At 42.8% G+C, this 21080-nt stretch overlaps 1 protein-coding gene across 3 annotated transcripts in view; it reads left to right on the forward strand.

The window, feature by feature from the left end:
• Positions 1-12101: 12101 nt before the first annotated feature.
• The window catches only part of UBE2J1 (ubiquitin conjugating enzyme E2 J1), a 32083-nt gene continuing 23104 nt past the window's right edge, over positions 12102-21080 (forward strand). For 2 of the 3 annotated variants that reach the window (XM_050894144.1, XM_050894146.1), the window contains exon 1: positions 12102-12173. In XM_050894144.1, the coding sequence (XP_050750101.1) occupies positions 12143-12173 (31 nt within the window). In that variant the 5' untranslated portion in view covers positions 12102-12142. Of the gene's footprint in view, positions 12174-19538; positions 19559-21080 lie in introns of those variants that run through there. The other variant, XM_050894145.1, reaches the window with a different exon arrangement.

Raw genomic sequence — 21080 nt, forward strand, 5'->3', positions numbered from 1 at the left:
TTTCATTTTGTTGAGACCCTCCATTGGGTCACAATCTTTGTCCTTCTCCCTTCACTCCTTCAGGTATAGGTGACTACATGGGACAAAGAACACCTACCAGGCTGGACCAGACACGTTTTTTTCTTTTTTTTCTTTCTTTTTTTTTTTTTAATACAGTTTCTCATCATACTGGCTATGGTGTGAATCATAACTAAAGAATGTAGTTTCCATATATTTGGCCTGAGTTCTATGTAGTCATGCATACCCTTGTATTCAGAGACTATCAACTTATTTAAGACAATGAAGTTAGCTCTTGTAGTCCCCTCCAGAATTTGGCATAGACTATGTTGCATAATTTAGTGAAGGTGACTTTAGCTAATGTATAAAATTTCTAATTGGATATTATCAGAGTAAGCATAATTTTTATCAGATTACTTATGTTTCAAATAATTATAAAATTGAAAGAATGTTAAAAATGCATTAGTTTTACTGTTTAACTTTGGTATTTTCAGTTTAGGTGATGACTTGCATGTGTCATTTTTGAGTAATCATTTTCTAATTAGTACCTCAGATGTTCATGTTCTAGCTGAAGTGATTGAGCACTGAGGCATGCAATGTTGGGTGGGTTTTTTTTAAAGAACGTATTATTTCAAATCTCTTGCTTTTTCTTTTAAATTTCATTGAGATTCTAGTTTTTATTTTAAAGGGATGAAATACCCCATATGCTACAAGAGCCAATTCTGATAAGGCATTGTTGAGATACATTTTTTAAAATTAGAAGTTGTGCAAGAAGTAATCACTTCCTGAATAGTGCAGTATTTCCAAAATACCTGATCTGTGAGTCTCCATTTTTATATATCGTCAGAGTTGCCTAGACATAGTAGGGACCATTATTGAACTAGCCATGTCTCTTTAAAACACTGCTTTAGAATAAACCCAAACCAATTTGGTATCCCATAGACACTTTAACGTCAGGAGCTGAATAAGTATAAAACATTGGTTCCAACAACTTGTTGTAGTTGAGGAAATCTCTGAGTAATTCAATAGGCAGCAGCCCAGAGTACTTGATGGATTCTTTGAAGAGTTAAAATGCATCCTTGAGCGTGCACTGGACCGTGGCTATTTAAAATGTTACAGTGCTGGAATGTCTTTCTAAACTTCTGTGATGACAGACGTGCTGTGCATTAGCATGGAAGTGTAATCAACAGGAGCAAACTACTCTGATAAAGCATAATTCAAATGGATCACTTGAGATCTCATGTTTTGTGATGGAACAATTTTTTTTCCCTCATTAAAACAAGAATTCTGGGTTTTCTTGCATGTGAAGTTGCACTCCTGTGATAAAGTTTTATACTAAGGGAGTTCATTCTGTGAAAGTACTGCAGCGATTTTTAAAAGAAATTTTAACCTATAAACTCCCTCCGTTTTTATGCATCCTCAGATGAAGTTGAAGAATTAAAGAAAATAACCCTAAACAGGTCATCATATACAGTAGCAACTGTTTGCTTTAATGACATATTTACTGTCCCTGTCATTTGCAATAGTCATTGCAGAATATTTTTTCTTAAATTGAACATTGAGGTTTTTCCGTTTTTGTACTGAATGATGTGCACAACATTATTACATAGTGATTTTTGTTGCTGAAGCTTTATCTCTGTCCTGTTCGATGGGGAAATCAGATCATTAACAGCAAAATTTCTTATGCTAAATATTTATCGATAGCCACAAGTGAATTTACTCAATTACAGACAAACGCATCAACTTCACCCGTTTCAGCTGTGTGGGAAATGAGAAATAAGCTTGGTTGGGAAATTCTTTTGGGCTCCTCTAATATGGTGGCATATGGTTGACATCCCACTTGATTTCCCACTGTATTAATATTTGCACATTAGCTCATGCACATATCCTCAAATGGCTACATTTTTAAAAGACTCTAACAGACTGTTTCTTTTCATTTTTCTTCTCCCTGATATCTTCTGCGTTACCTTTCTCATTTTGCTATCTCTGTATACATGTTTCATTGTAAACAGGTCAGATACCCAGTCTCCTTGGTTCCTGCCAGCCTATTTTCTTTGGCTTATAAGCATTATGAGCTACAGGCTAGGTCTTGAACGAAAAGCTACTATTGAGTAGAAAAATATCTAAATTGTGTAAAATCCATTACATGCTACTAATATCCTTAAAAGATACAACATATTTACATAATCTTGGTATGTATGCACACCATACAAATACATGTTCATAGTAAAGTTACAGTTTATGCTGGCAGTCAGATTTTAAACGTTTCTTAATAGTCTCCAGAACGTATTTTAAAATAAAAGATTCATATAGATAAATACATCCAGGGGAAAAAAGTGATCTAATGCAGCAGTCTGTCACAATGTCTCTTGGACTAAACTAATTTATTTTCAGTAAGGTAAAAGATTTTCAGGAAACTAGTCAGAGGAGATACTGTACTGAATATTTTCCTTAGTAATACCAGGAGCTGCTACGAGAAGGAAGGATTATTTATTTCAGAATTGCTGAGTACGAGAAGGTAGAGAAAAAAAACACTGATACGCTTTTTAAAAAACAACAACAAACCAACAACTAAACATGGCCTAAACTGAGAAGGGTTGGGATTAAACACCTCATAGATGAGTGCAAATGTGAGAGACAAAAAAAAATACAGAGTGGGCTAGTGTGTAGGCCAGAACATTTCACAGTGTATTCCAAGCTGCCTTCTTTCACAAAAGGCAGGCTAAGAAAAGATGATGGGCTTATCACAACAAGATGCATGCATGTACGTTGAACCACGGTGAGGTGGTCTGGGCGAGCTCAGTTGCACCAAAGTCCTCAAAGGCCCACATAGTAGTGCCCCGGCAGTGACTTAACAAGACAGTATCAGAGCTGCCTTTGCTATTATAGCAGGATTTACCCTTTATATAGGTTTTAATCTCCACTAAGTGTGAACTAAAAGCCATTCTGAACTCCGCTGAACTAAATGGTAGCAGTGGTACAAATGTAAGTATAAACCAGGCATGAACACGTTCACATTGGAAATCAGAAATGGATTTCTAAAGCGAGAGAGCAGCGATGTTCTGGAGCCTCTGCTCAGCGCAGGGAGAGCAAACAGCCTGACTATGTCCAAGAGGAACCTCAGCTTGTCAATGAAAAGGGGTATAAGTTTTGGTGAGCATGCCAGTTACCTGAGAGTGCTAGCATCAGGGAATGTGATAGTCCTAACTCACTTTCTTATCAGCACTGCAAGTTTCTGACCAGGTGAACTCATGTTTGCATGTAGGTGTTTATGTGTCAGGTAGGTGTCCACTCAGCCAGTACCAATCCATTCATCACTGCAAGTTTATGTTCTTGGTCATCCTAATTGGGCTGCCTCCTTGCTCCTTCCCACACAAAACTAGAGTGTCATACCTAGTGCATGCTTCCTTGGTAAATACTGCCCTAGTCCTTGCTCAGCTTTCTGTTATTCCAGATAAAACAACCATGCAACAGTTTGGGAGCCAGTAATGCTTTCAGAGTCCTTCACACCCAACGCTGTGAGTTCTTTTGCAGCTGGGCTTCCTCTAATGCTGCTGATAAAACTGCCTGATCAGATGGAGTGGTGGAGGTCCTAGCAATAAAGTTAAAATCTTTAACCAGCACTCCTGGGGTTTCTAGAAGCCCCACTGTCCACTTTGCAGTGGTATCATTCAAGGGACCTGACACCTGTGATACAATTCCTACTTGTTCTGAGGTTAAGTCAATTATTGATTGAATTTTCCCCTGTGGTTCATGCACATCCGCATCAGTTTTGAGGACTACTTTGGTAACCACCAGAGCCATCTGAGCCATGGGAAATGTAATCTGTTTCAACTCCTTTTGCAAAGCAGTATACAGAGAGAACAGGGGTGTGCCTTCTGGGAAATCCAGTAGAGCCAAATCAAAAGGATTGAGCCGAATCAAAAGGTCCCAGGGGCCAACATCTTGTCTCTAAACCCTGCACTGAGAGGTGGAACCATGCTCTGCTTTTCTGCAGTGCCCTTTTCAAAGACTGAATCATCCTCTGGCGAGCCACATGGTCTGATCCACAAATTGCTTCTCTTTCAATACTCCCTTCGCAGCTGCTTGAACTTCTTTCGACTGCCAGTATGCCATTCATCAAGCTGTCTGGTCTCACATCCTAAGTGCTGAATGCAGGCTCTGCAGCAGAGGCACACAAATCGGCTCACTCCCACCAGTCCTGTTCCCCTTGCTCAGCACTGTTTCCAGTCCTGTTCCTTCAGCAATTTCATTTCATATTTCAATTCCACATTTTCTATCTATAAAGCAGCAGTTGTCATTCCAAGTTCTGCAATTCTTCCTAAAGCTTATTATGCAGAAACTTGAGTATTGGCTTTAAATTTACTGTTCTCTTGACAGATTATAAATGCCTTTCCTGCTTTTCTCAGTGCACCCTCTCCCGTGAAAGCTTCGCGCTCCCATGAACTGAGTGAATTCTTTGAAGTTCCTCAGAATGGGAGAAGTTTGTTCCCTTCTTCTCTCCCCTCTTTATATTGCTACCATTAATAGTCCCCATAAAATCCAAGCTATAAATCTCTAATTTGAATAGTTACAACAACACCAGACTGCACAATTGTCTTCAGCTTTTGTTATTTCTCTTTCAGAATAACAAAATCCCTCTGCAGCCTGCATCCCCTGCCAGTCTGCACCGCCGTGAGTCACTTTGCTAGACACCTTTCACCATCTGCCAAAAAAACCCTACAAGCAGATACACAATTTAAGAGTGTAAAGTAATAATTTGTTGGTTAATACAGGTAGCTATGACTAGCAAGCTACTAGACTAAGCATTAACATGTTCACCTCCCCCTCCAAGACACCAGATGAGTCTTTGCTGGCCAGTGTCACCAAACTGCCATCTTCTGACTCTCCACTTTTTCCTTCCAGCATTTTATACCTTTTCACATCGGTGTTTTTGTCCTGGCCCTCATCTCAACAACCCTACCTCCATCTCTAGTTCTGCCTTATCTTGTCTGGCTCTGCTGTGCAGCCCTTTCTCATGGCATAGTGATCCCCTGAGCATGCTGAACCAAGGCTACAGGGCTGGGCGCTACCAGGGCTGTTCGGCTGCTTCAGCCGAAGCAGCTGAAACTGCAGAGGGAGGTGACTTGCTAGCAGGCAGTGGAGGTCGGGGTTAGTACGGTCGGCTGGAGCCCGGAGAGCAATGCTATTTGCCAGAGGGTAGACGTGTTCTGTCAGCAGAGCCACTTGCTGGGCTCTCTTGACTGTTGTGATTAGCAGTTTAGTCCAGTTGCCCACATGGGTCCCTTGTGTCATTGAAGGTGCTCTAGGCACTCCACCTGGCCTTCAGCTACTGCTTCATTCATTCAGAATGGCACCAGTATTCCATATCATACCTTTCTGCTCCATATGGATGTCTGGATACCTCATATGGCATCAGATGCTTATGTGTGTGCAGTTGAATCAAGCCCTAGATTTCCACTAAGCATCTGAGAAACTCCTGGGTGTCCCAGATATCTACAGGAGGCTGGCAGAGACAACTGATAACTCAATATATCTTGGTTAATGACACAGTAAGCTTTAATCATCCTTGCACCGATTGTAAAACACTTTTTGAGGAGCTTTAAATTAAGAGCCTGCTCGTAAATCCTTTATTCCCATTGCTGAGTCAGTAGGAGCTGTATGCAAGCAGCTGTACGCAAGCAGGTACACGCAAGTTCACATTAGTCATGAGTAACATTTTTGGAATGGATGGGGTGGAAAGACTGCTTGATGGCAGTCCAACAGATGTAATCCTGACTGCTTTCCCTCTGGCTGCCGTGTAATTGTGAAGACAGATACTCCCTTCCCAGAAGGAAGCTTATGGGAGTAAGTTAAAGTGAAAGGGCATGGGGAGCAACTCACATAAGGAAAAAGTGACGAAAAGAAAACCTGGGGCCTGAAGCCCTGAAGAGGGAGGATCATGAAAAACTGGCTGCATGAGTCAAAGACTATGCCTGGTATTTTCTCCCTAAATAGTGGCACAGGAGCAAACTAATTTTTAATTGTAGTAGTTCACAACTACTCTCCAATTACCTAGCGCGCTCTGCTATTTGCACGGTAAAGAATATGCACCAGAGAAAATTTCTGCCGTTATCTGTAGTTGCTAAAGATAGAGTAACTAGATCAGGGAAGTCCGGAGTCACAAACAGCTGTCACTCGGACAGCAGCTTCAGCTTTGACTTGTGCCTTTGCACATTTCTTCTGAACCAGGAAACCATCTGAACTATTACAACGATGATGCCAGAGGGGTGTGAGTCAAGTGGCTGGTGTGACTCTTGCCATTCTTCCGGGGGAAAAAAAAGGTGAAAAGTATGTACCTTTATTTTGATTTCACATAGTGTGGACTACTGCAAGATGTTCCACAAACTCTGCACTGAAGGTCTAGATTAGGCACTCACTTGCTTGGGCAGTTAGAGCAATCGGGTAACTTCTTCCCCCATTCTCTTTCTTCCATTTTTGAAATAATGCTAATTAAAAGTCAGCTGGCAAAGCCACCCATTTTGTGAGACGGTTGCTTTAGAACTAAGCTTGAAGAAAAGACAGTAATCGCTTTCCTGAGAAGCACCATGCATCTGTGCAATTGCTACAGGGCATTGGTTACACAATGCCGAGCTTGTTTTTATCCATGAGGAGGAGGTGCACTTGTTGAATCCAGATTTACCACGTCTGAATTCACATAAAGGATTTTAAAAGCTGAGACTGTATTAGTCACCAATGAGTACAACAATGATTTCTCTTCCAAGTGAGTCATGTCTGTTCCCACTGATAATGTAGGCATATTAATATTAGATTCCTTAATTCCATTAGAGTTTAATTCTGCAGCCAACTGTCTGTATTGAAAGGGTAGCATTATAAATGAAGCAAACCACTCTACATTTTGTGAATTGGTGAAAGCAGGGTGTGAATGCTTTGTACAAAGAACTATTGTATTTTCGTAAGCTTTTGTGATCTCAAACCTCCAGAAGTGATTTGTAGCTGAGTTTATAAGACAGCCTACAGAGCATACAAACCCCACTCTGAACTGACTTTAGGTAATCACTTAACATATAGTATACACTGCTGAAATGTACCTTACCTCACACAATTATATGACCTGCACAGAGAAATAAATAATAGCTCAATGTCACATTACCTAGCTTAATTCCCTGAGAGCTGCAAGAATATACACTGATGTACGAGACCCAAATGCAAAAACGGAACCCCTGCGCCACACAAGTGTCCTGCCTCCAAGAGAAAGGGGAGGTTTCAGGAGTAACTCCCTCTTTGGGGGCTCCTGCTGGAGGCTTCTTGGTGTCCATCCCCCCAGCTCCGCAGGCTGAACTCTGTGATTCCCATTCCTACCTGCTGAGCTCCGCTCTTGGACCTGTAAAGTCAGTTCATCAAGAGTCTTACTGTTAAAATTAAGAGGCTCTATCGACTGAAATGTTTGTAATTCTTTGAAACTGAGGGGAAATGCATGATACATTTGTATCCGATAGAGAGAGCTACATGTATCAGGTGCAGCTATACATCTGTGATGGGTTGACCCTGGCTGGATGCCAGGTGCCCACCAAAGCCTCTCTATCACTCCCCCTCCTCAACTGGACAGGGGAGAGAAAATAAAACGAAAGGCTCGTGGGTCAAGATAAGGACAGGGAGATCACTCACCAATTACCGTCACGGGCAAAACAGACTCGACTTGGGGAAAATTAGTTTAATTTATTACTAGTCAAATCAGAGCAGGATAATGAGAAATAAAACCAAATCTTAAAAACACCTTCCCCCACCCCTCCCTTCTTCCTGGGCTTAACTTTACTCCTGATTTTCTCTACCTCCTCCCCCTGCCCCGAGCAGCGCATGGGGGAATGGGGGTTTGGGTCAGTTCATCACATGTTTCTGCCGCTCCTTCCTCCTCAGGGGGAGGACTCCTCACACTCTTCCCCTGCTCCAGCGTGGGGTCCCTCCCATGGGAGACAGTCCTTCACGAACTTCTCCAACATGAGTCCTTCCCACGGGCTGCAGTTCTTCCTGAACTGCTCCAGTGTGGGTGCCTTCCGTGGGGTGCAGTCCTTCAGGAACAGACTGCTCCAGCGTGGGTCCCCGATGGGATCACAAGTCCTGCCAGCAAACCTGCTCCAGCGCAGGCTCCGCTCTATCCGTGAGTCCACAGGTCCTGCCAGGAGCCTGCTCCAGCACAGGCTTCCCATGGGGTCACAGCCTCCTTTGGGTGCATCCACCTGCTCTGGTGTGGGGTCCTCCACCGGCTGCAGGTGGATATCTGCTCCACCGTGGACCTCCATGGGCTGCAGGGGAACAGCCTGCCTCACCATGGTGTTCACCATGGGCTGCAAGGGAATCTCTGCTCTGGTGCCTGGAGCACCTCCTCCCCCTCCTTCTTCCCTGACCTTGGTGTCTGCAGAGTTGTTCCTCTCACATATTCTCACTCCTCTCTCTGGCTGCAACTGCAACTCCCCTGCAACTTCTTTTCCCTTTCTTAAATATGTTATCCCAGAGGCACTACCACTGTTGCTGATGGGCTCGGCCTTGACCGGCAGCGGGTCCGTCTTGGAACCCGCTGGCATTATCGGACACAGGGGAAGCTTCTAGCAGCTTCTCACAGAAGCCACCCCTGTAGCCCCCCCACTACCAAAACCTTGCCACGCAAACCCAATACAACATCCATAGGAAAATACCTAACTAGGATGGTCTAGAACATAGACGACTTCGCCTAATCCCCCTTTGCAGCTAATGGAGAAATCCAGGAACTGTTAAAGCATGATTTGTTGGATCTACAGCTAACATCTATTCCAGGCAAGATGAACTCTGCTGTAAAAGCTCCTGGTTCTCTCCATTAGCTATAACGTGAGCCTCTGGTAATCAGCTCAGAAATGTATATCCATAGTCTGCAATTGTCCAGTGGAACTCTGCCCATATGTTTACTCTGATTTGGCCTTTCTTTCACAGTAGAAATGGCTGTAATTGAAGAATTATGCATTTTATCAGACCTTATGATTGTCATTAATTTTGTAATATTTTTTGCAACAGAGGGGCCTTTATGCTCCTTTGCTCTGAAGCTAGGCGGCTGTATCAATCCCTGTTCTCATCCAAAAGAAAAAAAAAAATCAGTATACCACAACTGCAGATAAGTACATAGAAACATGAGCAAAAATATCTTCTTGGAAACTAGAAATTAGAAATTATTAGGGGTTTTTTTTTGGTCAGACTGAAGCCTTACTTCAATGTAAAACACTTCCTAAAGCCACACAATTTTTAATACTTTGATGGTCAATGATTCTTGCTGTCCTGCAACCAATTTGGTGAAGTTGTACAAAATCTTTCTGCAAGGATTCAGTGTGGTATTAAATAACGAAATCTTTGTTGCAGCAGTGTTCAGGCAAACTTTCAGTTTCTATATGCTTCAGCTGAGCATGTTTATTTTTCACCAAGTTAGATCATATGACAGGATACACAAGCTACACGAAGTGCTGCCAGCATGTAGGATTTGACTGCAATTTTGCTACTATATTTGGCGTTGGGTTTTAAAACCACACAAGTTCTAGCACAAAATGGCTTCTCCGTGCAAAAGTCTACACAAAAGGCAGATGAAAACACAAATCCAAAGTGCATTTTTGACCAGAGGCAGGAAGAGGAGGGAGGCTGCCACTCCGGACTGGCAACACTGACTGTGCAAGAGCTCTGCAGTGCCTGCTCCTCCTCTGCCCCGAGCAGCTGCTGACATGAGGGGCTGGGAATTACTCCCCAGGTTTCTACCCGTACGCTGACTACCTCACAGGAATCGGCGGTTGCATCTGGCAGCATTCAACTCCTGCAGCTCCGACTTTTGACTAATAATACAGCTGAAAACGAAAGCAGTCTTGTGCTGCTAGCTCTGCACAATTTCACGTGGCAATTACCCCAGCACCCAGCCAGGCCACAATGTAGCTTACTTAAATGGGGAAAATGTATACGTCCTGTCAGTGAATTTCTGTTAGTTAAAATTTAAGTCTATTCAGCTTATTTTCAATAGTGCTTTGCTGTCATGTAGTTACAGTGGCTGTGTGTTTCTTTTTTTAGCTAAAAGCCCAAGTTTCATGTTAACTGCAGGTGCTTCCTCCTTGAACTACGTAAAATGACATTGTAAGTGTGGCCAGGGTCAAACGCCAGAGCCCAGAAGAGAAAGCTGAATTCCACATTACTCTTAACTAGTTCATAATAACTATCACGTCTCGATTCATGCCATCATTCACATTATAATACCATTTTTCAAATTATCTTCTATCAAAATAGGTCCCAGAACTTTTTACATGGAAATCCAGATTTCCAAATGCAAAATACTGCTCTCCTACTTTGGGGAAGGGCAAGATTTAGCCACAGATGGTCCCAGAGCCCTTCTCACGCTGCACAGCAAGATGGTTCCGGCAAACAAGGAAAGACGGGACATACCTGCTAAGAATGACCAAAATAGTAAAATAGTTTGCAAACATGACACCCAGTGCCTGCAACTCACCATCTCAAGCAGTCAGATCAGCCGATGCTAACCAGAAATGCTGAGATGTCATCAAGAGTTGTTGGCCATTCAATGTACCCTGGGGTGCTTTTGGTGTAAGAGGGAACTCCAAGGTCTGACGCCATCCCTTCCCTTCTGCTATATACGTTATTTATGCTTTACATTATTCGTAGTGCTTTGTCCTGTAAAAAGGAAGATCACTTTGCCCCTTTGAAAATTCAGCTGCTTGTTAAGGTGGAGTAAAGTTGCTTTATTTATTTATTGCTGTTACCACAACATCACTGTGCAACAGAACAGGAAAAGGAAGAGTAACACCTTGTTTTACAATTCTGAGAACACGAGGAGGTGAAAAAAATATACCTACTCAAATGTTTTTGTTTACAACTGTTTTCCATTGCTGCTAAATTTTCAAAGGGGCAAAGTGATCTTCCTTTTTACAGGAAAGAGGAAAAGAGAACTAAGACATCAAAATATGAAAAAAATATTTTTTAAAAGATGATTAGGAAGAATATAAAAGTAATGTAGATGAAATTAAGGACAATTCATGAGCTAGAGACAAGAGTTTCAAGCTTATGCTGTTGAAGACAAGCACGTAAGAGCTCAGACATGTTTCTTATTTATGGCTTGTACTGAATTAAAGGGAAACTGAGACTGCTGAGATTATGACCACTGTAATTTATGTATTTCCTTAGCTATAAATTCCTAAAAGTGCTATCCCAAGTGTACCAGGCAGCAGAGAAACCGAAGTTGTAGATGCAAACAAATGTTCCTCTGGCATTGTGACAAGGAAAACGTGATCCCCCCATCAAGTCAAGCTCTTGCTGATAATTCTTGCCTAAAGTAACAATCATTGGTGTATGACACCATTTCCGTCTTTCATGATCCTGAAAACCAATAAACAAGATGCTACTAAGTCTTACAGTATGGTTAAGCCTTTTGGGCAGGGTGTCGGTGGGTCTGCGGGGTCCTGGAAGCCCCTTTTTGAAGCCCCCCGTTTTCAAACCGATCTACTCGTGCTATGAGGTCTTGAGGCACCTCACCCCATGCCCTCTGCGGTTCAAGACAGATAGGAGACGGGGACGCAGGGGGCATTTTCACTATTGCAGCCACCACGGCAGAACCGTGGCCTAGTGGTTGCAGCATCACGTTCCATCCCGGCTGCGCCTGGAGTCGCGGTTCTGCTGTGGGGCCCGAGTGTCACCCACCGCTGCTGGAAACTGGCTGCTTCTTCCACCCTACGAGAGAGAAGGGCGGGCAGCCTGCGAATTTTAATTTGTGCAACGCAACCGTACGAATATTCACCGGCAGCCGTGCCCTGCCTCGGCCTCCCGTGCCTCGGCCGCCCGCCCCCGCCTGCGCGGCCTGCTCCGGGCCCGGCCTGGGCGGGCCCTGCCGAGGGCCGCCCCGCGGGGCCAGGCCGCGGGGCGGGGACGGCGAGGGCCCGGGGGCGGTGCCGGCGCGGCAGGTGCCTCCCTCCGCGGTCACGGCGGGGCTGCCGCTGCCACGTCGGGGGAGTTTCCCGAGGCGAAGCGAGCCGAGGCGGGCTGGGCTGGGCTGGGCCGGGCCGGCCCCGGCCTTTCTCCTCTCCGGCCCCCGCTACCGGAGACGCCGCGGAGGGGGCGAGCCGTGCCCGCTGCCATGGAGGCCCGCTACAACCTCAAGAGCCCGGGTAGGCGGCGCGGCAGGCCCCGGCGGGCGCCAGGGAGACGGCCGCCGGCCTCGCCTGCAGGCCGCGGCCGGGCGGGGGGTAGCGGGGCCGGGCGGGGGCTGCCCGGCCGTGCCTTGCAGGCTGCCCAGGCCTCTGCCTTTCGCGGCGGGTGGCCGGCCGGGCGGGTGCGCCCGCCCCGGGGCTGCCGCCGTTCGCGGAGGGCTCGGGGGCCGCTGCCGGGGCGCGGCGGCGGTGGCGGGGCCGGCAATCGCTTCCCGGGGCGCGGCGGGACAGGTGCAGCGGCCGGGCCGAGGCCGCGGTGGGGAGGAGGGACGGAGGCCCTGGGCTGCGGCGATGGGCGCGGGCGTGGGTCCGCTGCGCGCCGGGGAGGTGGCGGCGTTCTGGTGGAGGCCGGCTGGGTCGCTTCTGCTTCCCAGTGCGATGGTGTTGAAAACTCCCGCTGAGCTGTAATTCGGTTCAGAACACCATGGCTACCTGGGTGGGTGTGTGCCCACCCTGTTTTGCTGGTTCGTGGAAGCGTACCTTTGAACTTTTTGTCAGGTGGCAGTGCCCTGCTCCCCTGGGTATCGCCTCCTTTCCGAGTAGGTGCATGTGAGGGGACAGATTGCCAGCGATAGCTTAGTCTGTGTGGCGTAAGTTTGTTTGACAGAAGTGTCACTGTACACACTGTATTTACATGCATGTGTGTGTGTGTTTGTTCATGGGATTCTGTGTTAAAATTCATGCCTTATAACTCCTTTCTTTTGAATCCTGGAAGTGAGAAGGATGCCTCAAGAGATATGGGAGATGTCTTGAGAAACAGCGCTGGAAGGGAAGGTTTTGCTTCCTAGGAAGTGAAACCGAGGACAGGTCGGGTCCCTCCCAGACAGCTGTGTTGGAGCAGTGGCCCCTCACTGGCTGTGCCGGGCTTCACCTCCTGGGAGCTGCACGCGCAGCCGGAGGCCTGTCGCTGCTGAAGCAAAACCTCTTCCACAGCTTGTAAGGGCTAGTTGGGTTTGTGTGTCGGTTGCTGTCCTGCCCCTGCTTTCCCCTAATCTGGTTTTGGGAAGTAGGTATTATCAGCTTCATATTATTATGATGAATAGTGGCTTTATTCTTTAATCATACTGTCCTATTACCAGCATGAGAGGTGGGGAGAAACTGAACATTATGATGACTTGTACCTTACAAACATAAATGACAGGCTTATTTACAAAACATGCCTCATGGATGATGTATCTATTGCTAAATTATGTCTCTCACCCTCACACCCAAGTTGCATAACTGAAAGATAAGAAGGATCACAAAGCAAATGATGTACTTGTTATAGTTTAAAATATCAGGAAGGCAGACGTTTTTTTTTTTTAAGGGGGATCTGCTGGATATGTTGCATATGTGAATTTACAAGGCTACACAAACACGCTCACTAGTTATGGTTTGCCACGTCATTGGAAATAATGGTGGTGTGCTGTGTGACGTGCTCCTGGGATCTGGGTGGAGAGGGCAAATACTTGTGGTTTAATTTAGAAATGTTCTTCCCCTCTGTTGTTACTAGTCCGCCTTGTTTTCAAGAGAAAATTGCCTTTACTGGAATTGATTTTCAGCACCTGTGCTGTTCCACAGCAAAATGAACCTTACTTGGCAAAGATGAATCATTCGTACAATGGGTCAATATTGCTTCCCCAAATTAAACATGCTCTACAGCATATTAATGCATTAAATTATTTCTTTCCGTATGGATGCTGAAAGTCTATAAATGATTTAAATCACTTTTTAAATCTCTATAATACGATTTAAAACACTCATTTCAATAGTCACTTAATATGCATGAAATCTTTCATTAAAAAAGGTAGGCACAAAGGTATTGAATAAATACCAAAAAAGATGTAAAAGAAATATTGTTTCTTCAACAGTTGTTGTCCATTAAAATGAGTTGACTGTAATTATGTATAGCCATTGCTTTTAGTCTGGCACTTTTCTTGCTAACCAGGTAGATAAACATATGCAATTATGTAATACTTTTGTGTATGTTTTCCAAATTCCTATCTTGTTACGGTTACATGTGCAGTTTAATGATGGTATTTTACACTTGCCATTCAACTGAAGGCTTAAGATGGAAATGTAGAGTGTTCTAATATTAAGGTGGTTTTAATTAATGTAAATGCACTGAAATACGTAAAACCAAATCCACCATGTTTCCTGTTTCAAATGGTTGTATCATCTGTGGACTGAAGGGATTATTTTGGTAACTGAGCTGTCTAAGGCTTTGGAACTAGTAGCTGTCCTTGTGCTTGTTGTTCTTGTTGTTCTGACTTGAATAGAGGAAGAACCAAGCTGCTAACCTTTAGGTCCTGGTCAGCTTTAGGGATTTGGAATGTGCTATCTTGAGACAGAGTGAAAAAAGTAATCGTTTTCTACCTGCACAAGAGACTTCTCATGTTGAAATCTGCTTTTGGACTTGAGCAAACTCTGGTTGCAGATGGTGATGTCCATCTGCTCAGTAATTTTAAAGAGAGCAAATACTACTTACAGATTTAGTATAAGTTATTTTAATGATTATAGTAGGCCTTATCTGAAATATCATAGAGGAAAACACATTTTAAATAGGAAAATTTTGTTAAAAGAAACCTGTACTTTTATTGATCTTCCTTTTAAGCCAAATTCTGCTGTAAAGCTATGACAGGAGCTGAAGTTCTTCTATGGTTATACATGGCTACATGGATCCTTCTTCTGTGAGTAGGTGTGCTAGCCTGCTACCATATGGCTGATAAACCTCTCCCATCAGTATTAAAGCTCAGCTGACGAAAGCACAGACTTCATCCTCTTCATGCTTCAGGAACATCCCTATTTTCTGAAATTTATAAGACAGCTACTTGAAATAATGTCTTTACTTTTTTTTCCAAGAGCTGTGACCCTTAGCCTGCTGCAAGATCAGACACCAATCTTGTAGTCACTGTTTTTCTAGTGACAATCTCCCTCTTACATGTAGGATGTTACTAGTCTTCTGAGTGGGTGTTAGCACAGACACACTTGAATTATGAACAGCTACTTACAGTGACTCACGTAGAGCCCACAAACAACAGTGCTTTTTTATTTTGTTTTGGGCGGGTTTTTTGTTTGTTTTCAGCTGATCTCCTCATCTGGAATTTGACTAGTGAGGGCACTGGAGGACTGGGGAGAGCATGTCATGGGAGGCATGGCGCACGTGCCCTGCATTTGCTGCTCAGGGACGGTGCTTTTGGATCTTGGACGCACAGGGAACATAACGTGCCGAGACTGTGATCCTCTTAGCTGTCACCTTCAATAAGTTTACTGCGTTTCCTACAAACTGTACTTCGTTCTTCATTCTATACTTTTTACAAGTAAGAAGTGTTCCTTGTCAACAAGCATGCGTCAGTTCTTTGTTAATAGAAAATAGCCAGTAGATACTATGCTGCTTGGTACCTTCCGTGTATGAAATAAAGATAAGATTTTTTAAAAATAAAAAGTTGAATGGATGTTAAAAATTGATTCAAGCTGAATACATTGTTTGATCTTAGTGTGTTCAACAAGCACCTTACATTTGGTAAGTTTTATCTCCCTTTGTGTTGACTGAACAGTTGTTTTGAATTGTAACTACAGGAAGAGTACTGTACTTCCTGCTGCTCTGAGGGAAATGAGGACTAAAGGTCTGTCATTTCTGAGGATGAGAGGAAAGAGAGAATAGACTAATTAAAAGTATTCTTTTTTTTTTACAGTTGTCAATACTTTATATTAGTTCAGGAGGCTTGTGGGTCTTGCCAAAGGATATACGTGAGGCTGTGAAGATGTAAAGCAGCTATTCGGGACGCTTATGGGTCTTGGGAAAGGATGTATCTTAGACCCTGAAGATAGAAAGCAGCTGGCCTGTCTCTTGGCAAATGGTGTTTTCATTTGTTTTGTAGCAGAAGTCAAAGGAACTGTCAAATAAAACTTTAAAATAAAAGCAATTTTGGAACCTGTGGCTACCCCAGACAGTTGTTATAGTTCTGCAATCACCAGCATTTTGGTTTTGTAAGAACAATTGTTTTGTCTTGTTACATGAAATCAGCACAAAATGGGAACTTGACTAGTGGAGAATATCACAGAAGCAGTGAATGATGAGCGACTTCATTGTCTCCATTTGCTTTTATTTAGACAGAGAAGTGTAATTTCTCTAGTATGGAGAAATAGTGTTCCACAGATTATGATGTTTAGAATAATGTTGAAACTATAGTAGATTTCGGTAGAGATTACTTTGAAATGGTGATGCTGTTCACTTGAGACCAAAGTTTTAACTCTTCTTCATTTTGCTAATTCCTCTAGCACTGGAGAATGTAGGTTTGATAAGGTGGTCACTGGCATTGCTGAGCATCAGTTGCTTCCACTGCTGGCTTTCTAGTTCCAGAAGACTGAAAAATCTGGAAATCTTTGCATGGTCTGTTGCAAGTATGCCTGTTTCTACATACTTCTGTTGCCAAGTTGTCAGAGCAAAGATTTGTGTAGTCCACTGTCCCATCATAGACAGAGGCAGTAGGGAATGCTTTGGAAAAGAGCTTTAAAGAAACGGAATATGTAGTATGTTCTTCTCATCAGTGGTTTAAGGACTTGCCCAACTGGAAGTTTCATCTGTCTTCCAGGGATTTTATTTTGGATGGATGTGACTGGGACGTGTGGGTTTGGTTTTTTTATGAAGAAAGATCAGGTATCTTGGTCCTAATGAAACTTTAAATATGGTTTTGATTCAAAATTAAGTGACTATAACTGCTATGCAAATTTTTATGAAAATGTAGTCACATTTTTGTGAAATGACATACAAAAATATACACAGGAACTCAAAAATCTATTTAAAGACAGATTTGAACTCGGAAGGGTTGAGAAAGGTGGGGCAAAATGAATAAACACAAGGAATGCAGAGGTAGACAAGAGCATTAGTAATGTGAAGCTCACTTGAAAGTGGGTTTATTTCTAGAGTAGATACCATTTGACACTCTATGCTGCAAAAGGATTGTAATTTATATTTCAGGGTACTTTTGTCTCAAGCCCCTTTTTTCCCCCTTTTATTGGTTTTAGTTCACTAATGATTACACATCATTCACAGATTCTAAGCTGTCCAGGAAAATCACATCCACAATGGAGTAGGTGACACACAGTTACCTAGTGACACTGTGCAGGTTGCCGTGAACCTGTTAGAGTTTCTGTATGTTTAGATTTAATAAACGATTCTCTAGAGAGTACAACACTACTTAAAAAAATACCATTTTCCATATCAAAGAGCTGTAGTAAAAGTATTTCATAACTCTCCAGTCTGCTATGACTCTTTGCTTTAAATGTTTTCTTGCATGCTTTAGTGACCACTTAAAGTGATTTTTTTTTTTTTTTTTTTTACTTAAAACATCAAAGCTCACTGAGTGTTGCTGTCTTATGAGAAATCCTATGTACTTTACACACAAATTTAATCCTGATTGGTTTTTTTTATTGCGTGATCCGGTCTTTTTGCGGTTGAACTACTGACTGACTGTGATTCACTGTTATTTTTCCCCTTACGTGAAATTTAAACTTACCTTTAGTAAACAGGATTTTCTTTTGAATATGAATACAGACAGTTTGCATGAATGGGTTCCCAGGTGCTTTGGGCTGCTGTGGGGACTGGTGGTGGTGGTTCAGCAGGTGACGCTGTGCTCTGTGAGCTCTAAAGTCGCTTGGTGGTCACGCTAGCCATGGGTCAGGCACTCTTGGCTCAGTGGTTGGGTGTTGAGTGGAGGAGTGTCATGGTTTAACCCCAGCCAGCAGCTAAGCACCACGCAGCCGCTCCCTCACTCCCCTCCCTGCCCCCAGTGGGATGGGGAGGAGAATCGGGAGAGATTGTAGAACTCGTGGTTGAGATAAGAATGGTTTAATAACTAAAGTAAAATATAATACTAATGATAATAATAATGAAATATAATAATAATGAAAAGGAATATAACAAAAAAGAAGGGGGGGGGGGAAGAAAAAAAGGGAAAAAAAACCCCAACCAAACCCAAAACATTGCTGCACAATGCGGTTGCTCACCACCCGCTGACTGATGCCAGAGCCGCGATCCGCCCCTCCCAGCCAACTCCCCCCAGCTTATATACTCAGCATGATGTTCTATGGTATGGAATATCCCTTTGGCTAGTTCAGGTCAGCTGCCCTGGCTGTGCTCCCTCCCAGCTTCTTGTACACCTCCTCGCTGACAGAGCATGGGAAACTGAAAAAATCCTTGACTTAGGATAAGCGCTACTTAGCAACAACTAAAACACCAGTGTGTTATCAAGATTATTCTTGCACTAAATCCAAAACACAGCACTGTATCAGCTACTAAGAGGGGAATTAACTCCATCCCAGCCGAAAGCGGGACAAGGGGGAAAAACCAAAGCCAGCTGGATTTAAAAAGACTTTCCCAAAATGCCACCCATGACATAAGCATCATCTAATTGAAGGGTCTTGATGCTTGTCTCAAATTGATTGTGCGGTTTCAATTTTTTTATTTTTCTAATATTATTGTCTAATATTTTTCCTAATTGTAGATAGTAGCATCATTAATAGACAAACACGTAACGAAGATGACTTGTAGTTTACTAATAGCTTAAGTGGGCTGAGTAGTTATAAAACCCTTCATCCCAGAGAAACTTTATAAGAATTTTACTAATTCATTGGAAAATCTGGATTCGATAAGTAAATTGCATCCTTACTTATGCTGTCTTGGTCAGCAGGGCCATGGGAAAAAAGGACTACTTTTTCTATATTTCTCCTGAGTAGACCTCTAAATTTTATTTAAAATGAAGGGGGGGTGGGGGTGGGGAAACAGCCATTAAAAAAAAAGTAGAAAGTAAAAGCTGCCAGGTTGTTTTATTCCTTTTTTTTTTTTTTTTTCAGATCAGATAAGTCAACTTGAAAGATTAGGAGATCTCTAGCTTTATGCCAGCTGTTTTGGGTTCCTTTGTTTATTATGTACTTTCTTTTTCAAACAGAAGAACTGAAAGTTGGTAGAATGAAATGGTTGCTATCCATTTGAGGAAGAGAGTCATGCACAACCCATATCACTTAAATAGGAATCTGTTTCACTGATGATCCTGCAGTCATGTTTGTGTGCACAAAATGCTGTCTCTTCATGTGAAGTACTAGGGGCTGAGCCTTGCTGAACTGAGACCTCACCCTCCCTGTGCTTCCTGACTTGGGTTTGATTACAGTGTCACCCACCTCACCTCTACTGCTCCTCTCACTCAGGTCTGTTTCTCCTGTTGAGCTCTTGTACCCCAGTACTGTTGCCTTTTGTAGACAAGTTGTGGCACATCTTCAGCAAGTTTGTAACAGTGTCCGGGTTTTTGAGTGTTGGAGGGAATTGGAATTCGTATCAGATTTTCTGACCTTCCAGTGAGCAAAAGGTATGCAACTGTGTTAGGTTGAAATAAATACTGTTGCAATGTGGTGTGTTATGTTTACATTAATATAACCTCGGTCAGCTCATTTGATTGCCACAGGTACTGTTAACTGATAATGTAAAAATGAACTAAAATCTTCCTTATTAAATACAGAAGACTACTAACAAAACAAAGCTCTGTAAGGCTAAATATAATTGCTTTATTTTAAGACTATTTTTATTTTCACAATAACAGATTTTTTAAACATAAGGCATCATATTTTACTGAGAGAACACCACCGGTGTTCAAATCCCGTTGTCTCTTTAAGCAGTAATATTGACATTTATGAAGACTGATCACTTGCATTTTCTGTGTACAGAAGGGTTTCCCAGGCCAGGAGATGCAGACTAGTCTAGTTGGGTGTCATAGCAGGAGTACTTGAATGTGACTTCAAGATATATCCAAGAGAAGCAGTTGCATTGAACAGAAATTTAGAGATAGCTTAAGGTAAATGTTAATAAGAAGTAGAATTTGACCAGGACACAGTTTTTGACAGAAATAAATCTGCAAATCAGACATGCGTACATTACACAAATTTTGCTCATTAATTGTGTTATTCTGCCGCCACTCAATCCAGAAGCAAGCTGGTGGCTTTAAATTTGATTCTCAGATTTTTTTAACATCCACATTTTGCTTTTTCGGAAAAATTTGGTAAGTTCGGTGTAAAACAAGAGGCAGATTGTCAGGCAGAGCGTCTGGCCCATAGCACCCACTCTTTCCTTTCCTCCCCAGAGCAGTGGAGAGCTCCTGTACCTCCTGCTGGGGCAGGAACTCTCCTTTGCTCTCTAGAGTTAGCCCAGAAACTTAATTTCCTCAATATTTAGTTTTAATGAACATTATGATAAATTGTTGTGGAGTGTACCTGTGAAAGCATGGTTATTTTTCATGCTGACAATCATGCCACATTAAAAAACACCTTGATTATTTTGTCTCTAAAACCTGTCTTCGACAAATTGAATGTCTTGATTTGAATTTTTTTTGGCTGAATTAGTGATACTTTTTTACTTTATTGACAGTTTGCAATTCTTTATTTTGAATGGACCCAAACCATTCTCATTTTTCAGAATTGCTATTGCCAAACGTTTACTCAGATGACTCAGTGTGATTTTAAGTGGGTTGAAATACCATATTTTGCATCAAAACTTTTTAATGAAGTTTGGATAAGAATGTCATGTATTTGTTGCAGGCAGACTTTGTGAATTACATTTGTTTCTTCCATTGCAGTCTTCAGTAGCCAAAGGAGGGACTGTGTTAATGAATACTGCAGCTATGCTTAAAGAAGCAGCAATTTAATCCTTTCTTCACTGGATCACGTGTTCTCAGAACGAACCTTTATCAGTCCAGGCTGTTCTTTGCAGCCTGTCAGTTGGCATTGTTCAGCAATGTGGAAGTAGAACCACAGAATGGTTTGGGTTGGGAGGGACCTTCAAAGATCATCTAGTCCAACTTCCCTGCCATGGACAGGGACATTTTCCACTAGATCAGG

The sequence above is a fragment of the Gymnogyps californianus genome, chromosome 3, assembly GCF_018139145.2.
Source record: "Gymnogyps californianus isolate 813 chromosome 3, ASM1813914v2, whole genome shotgun sequence".
In the NCBI taxonomy this organism is placed as follows: Eukaryota; Metazoa; Chordata; class Aves; order Accipitriformes; family Cathartidae; genus Gymnogyps; species Gymnogyps californianus.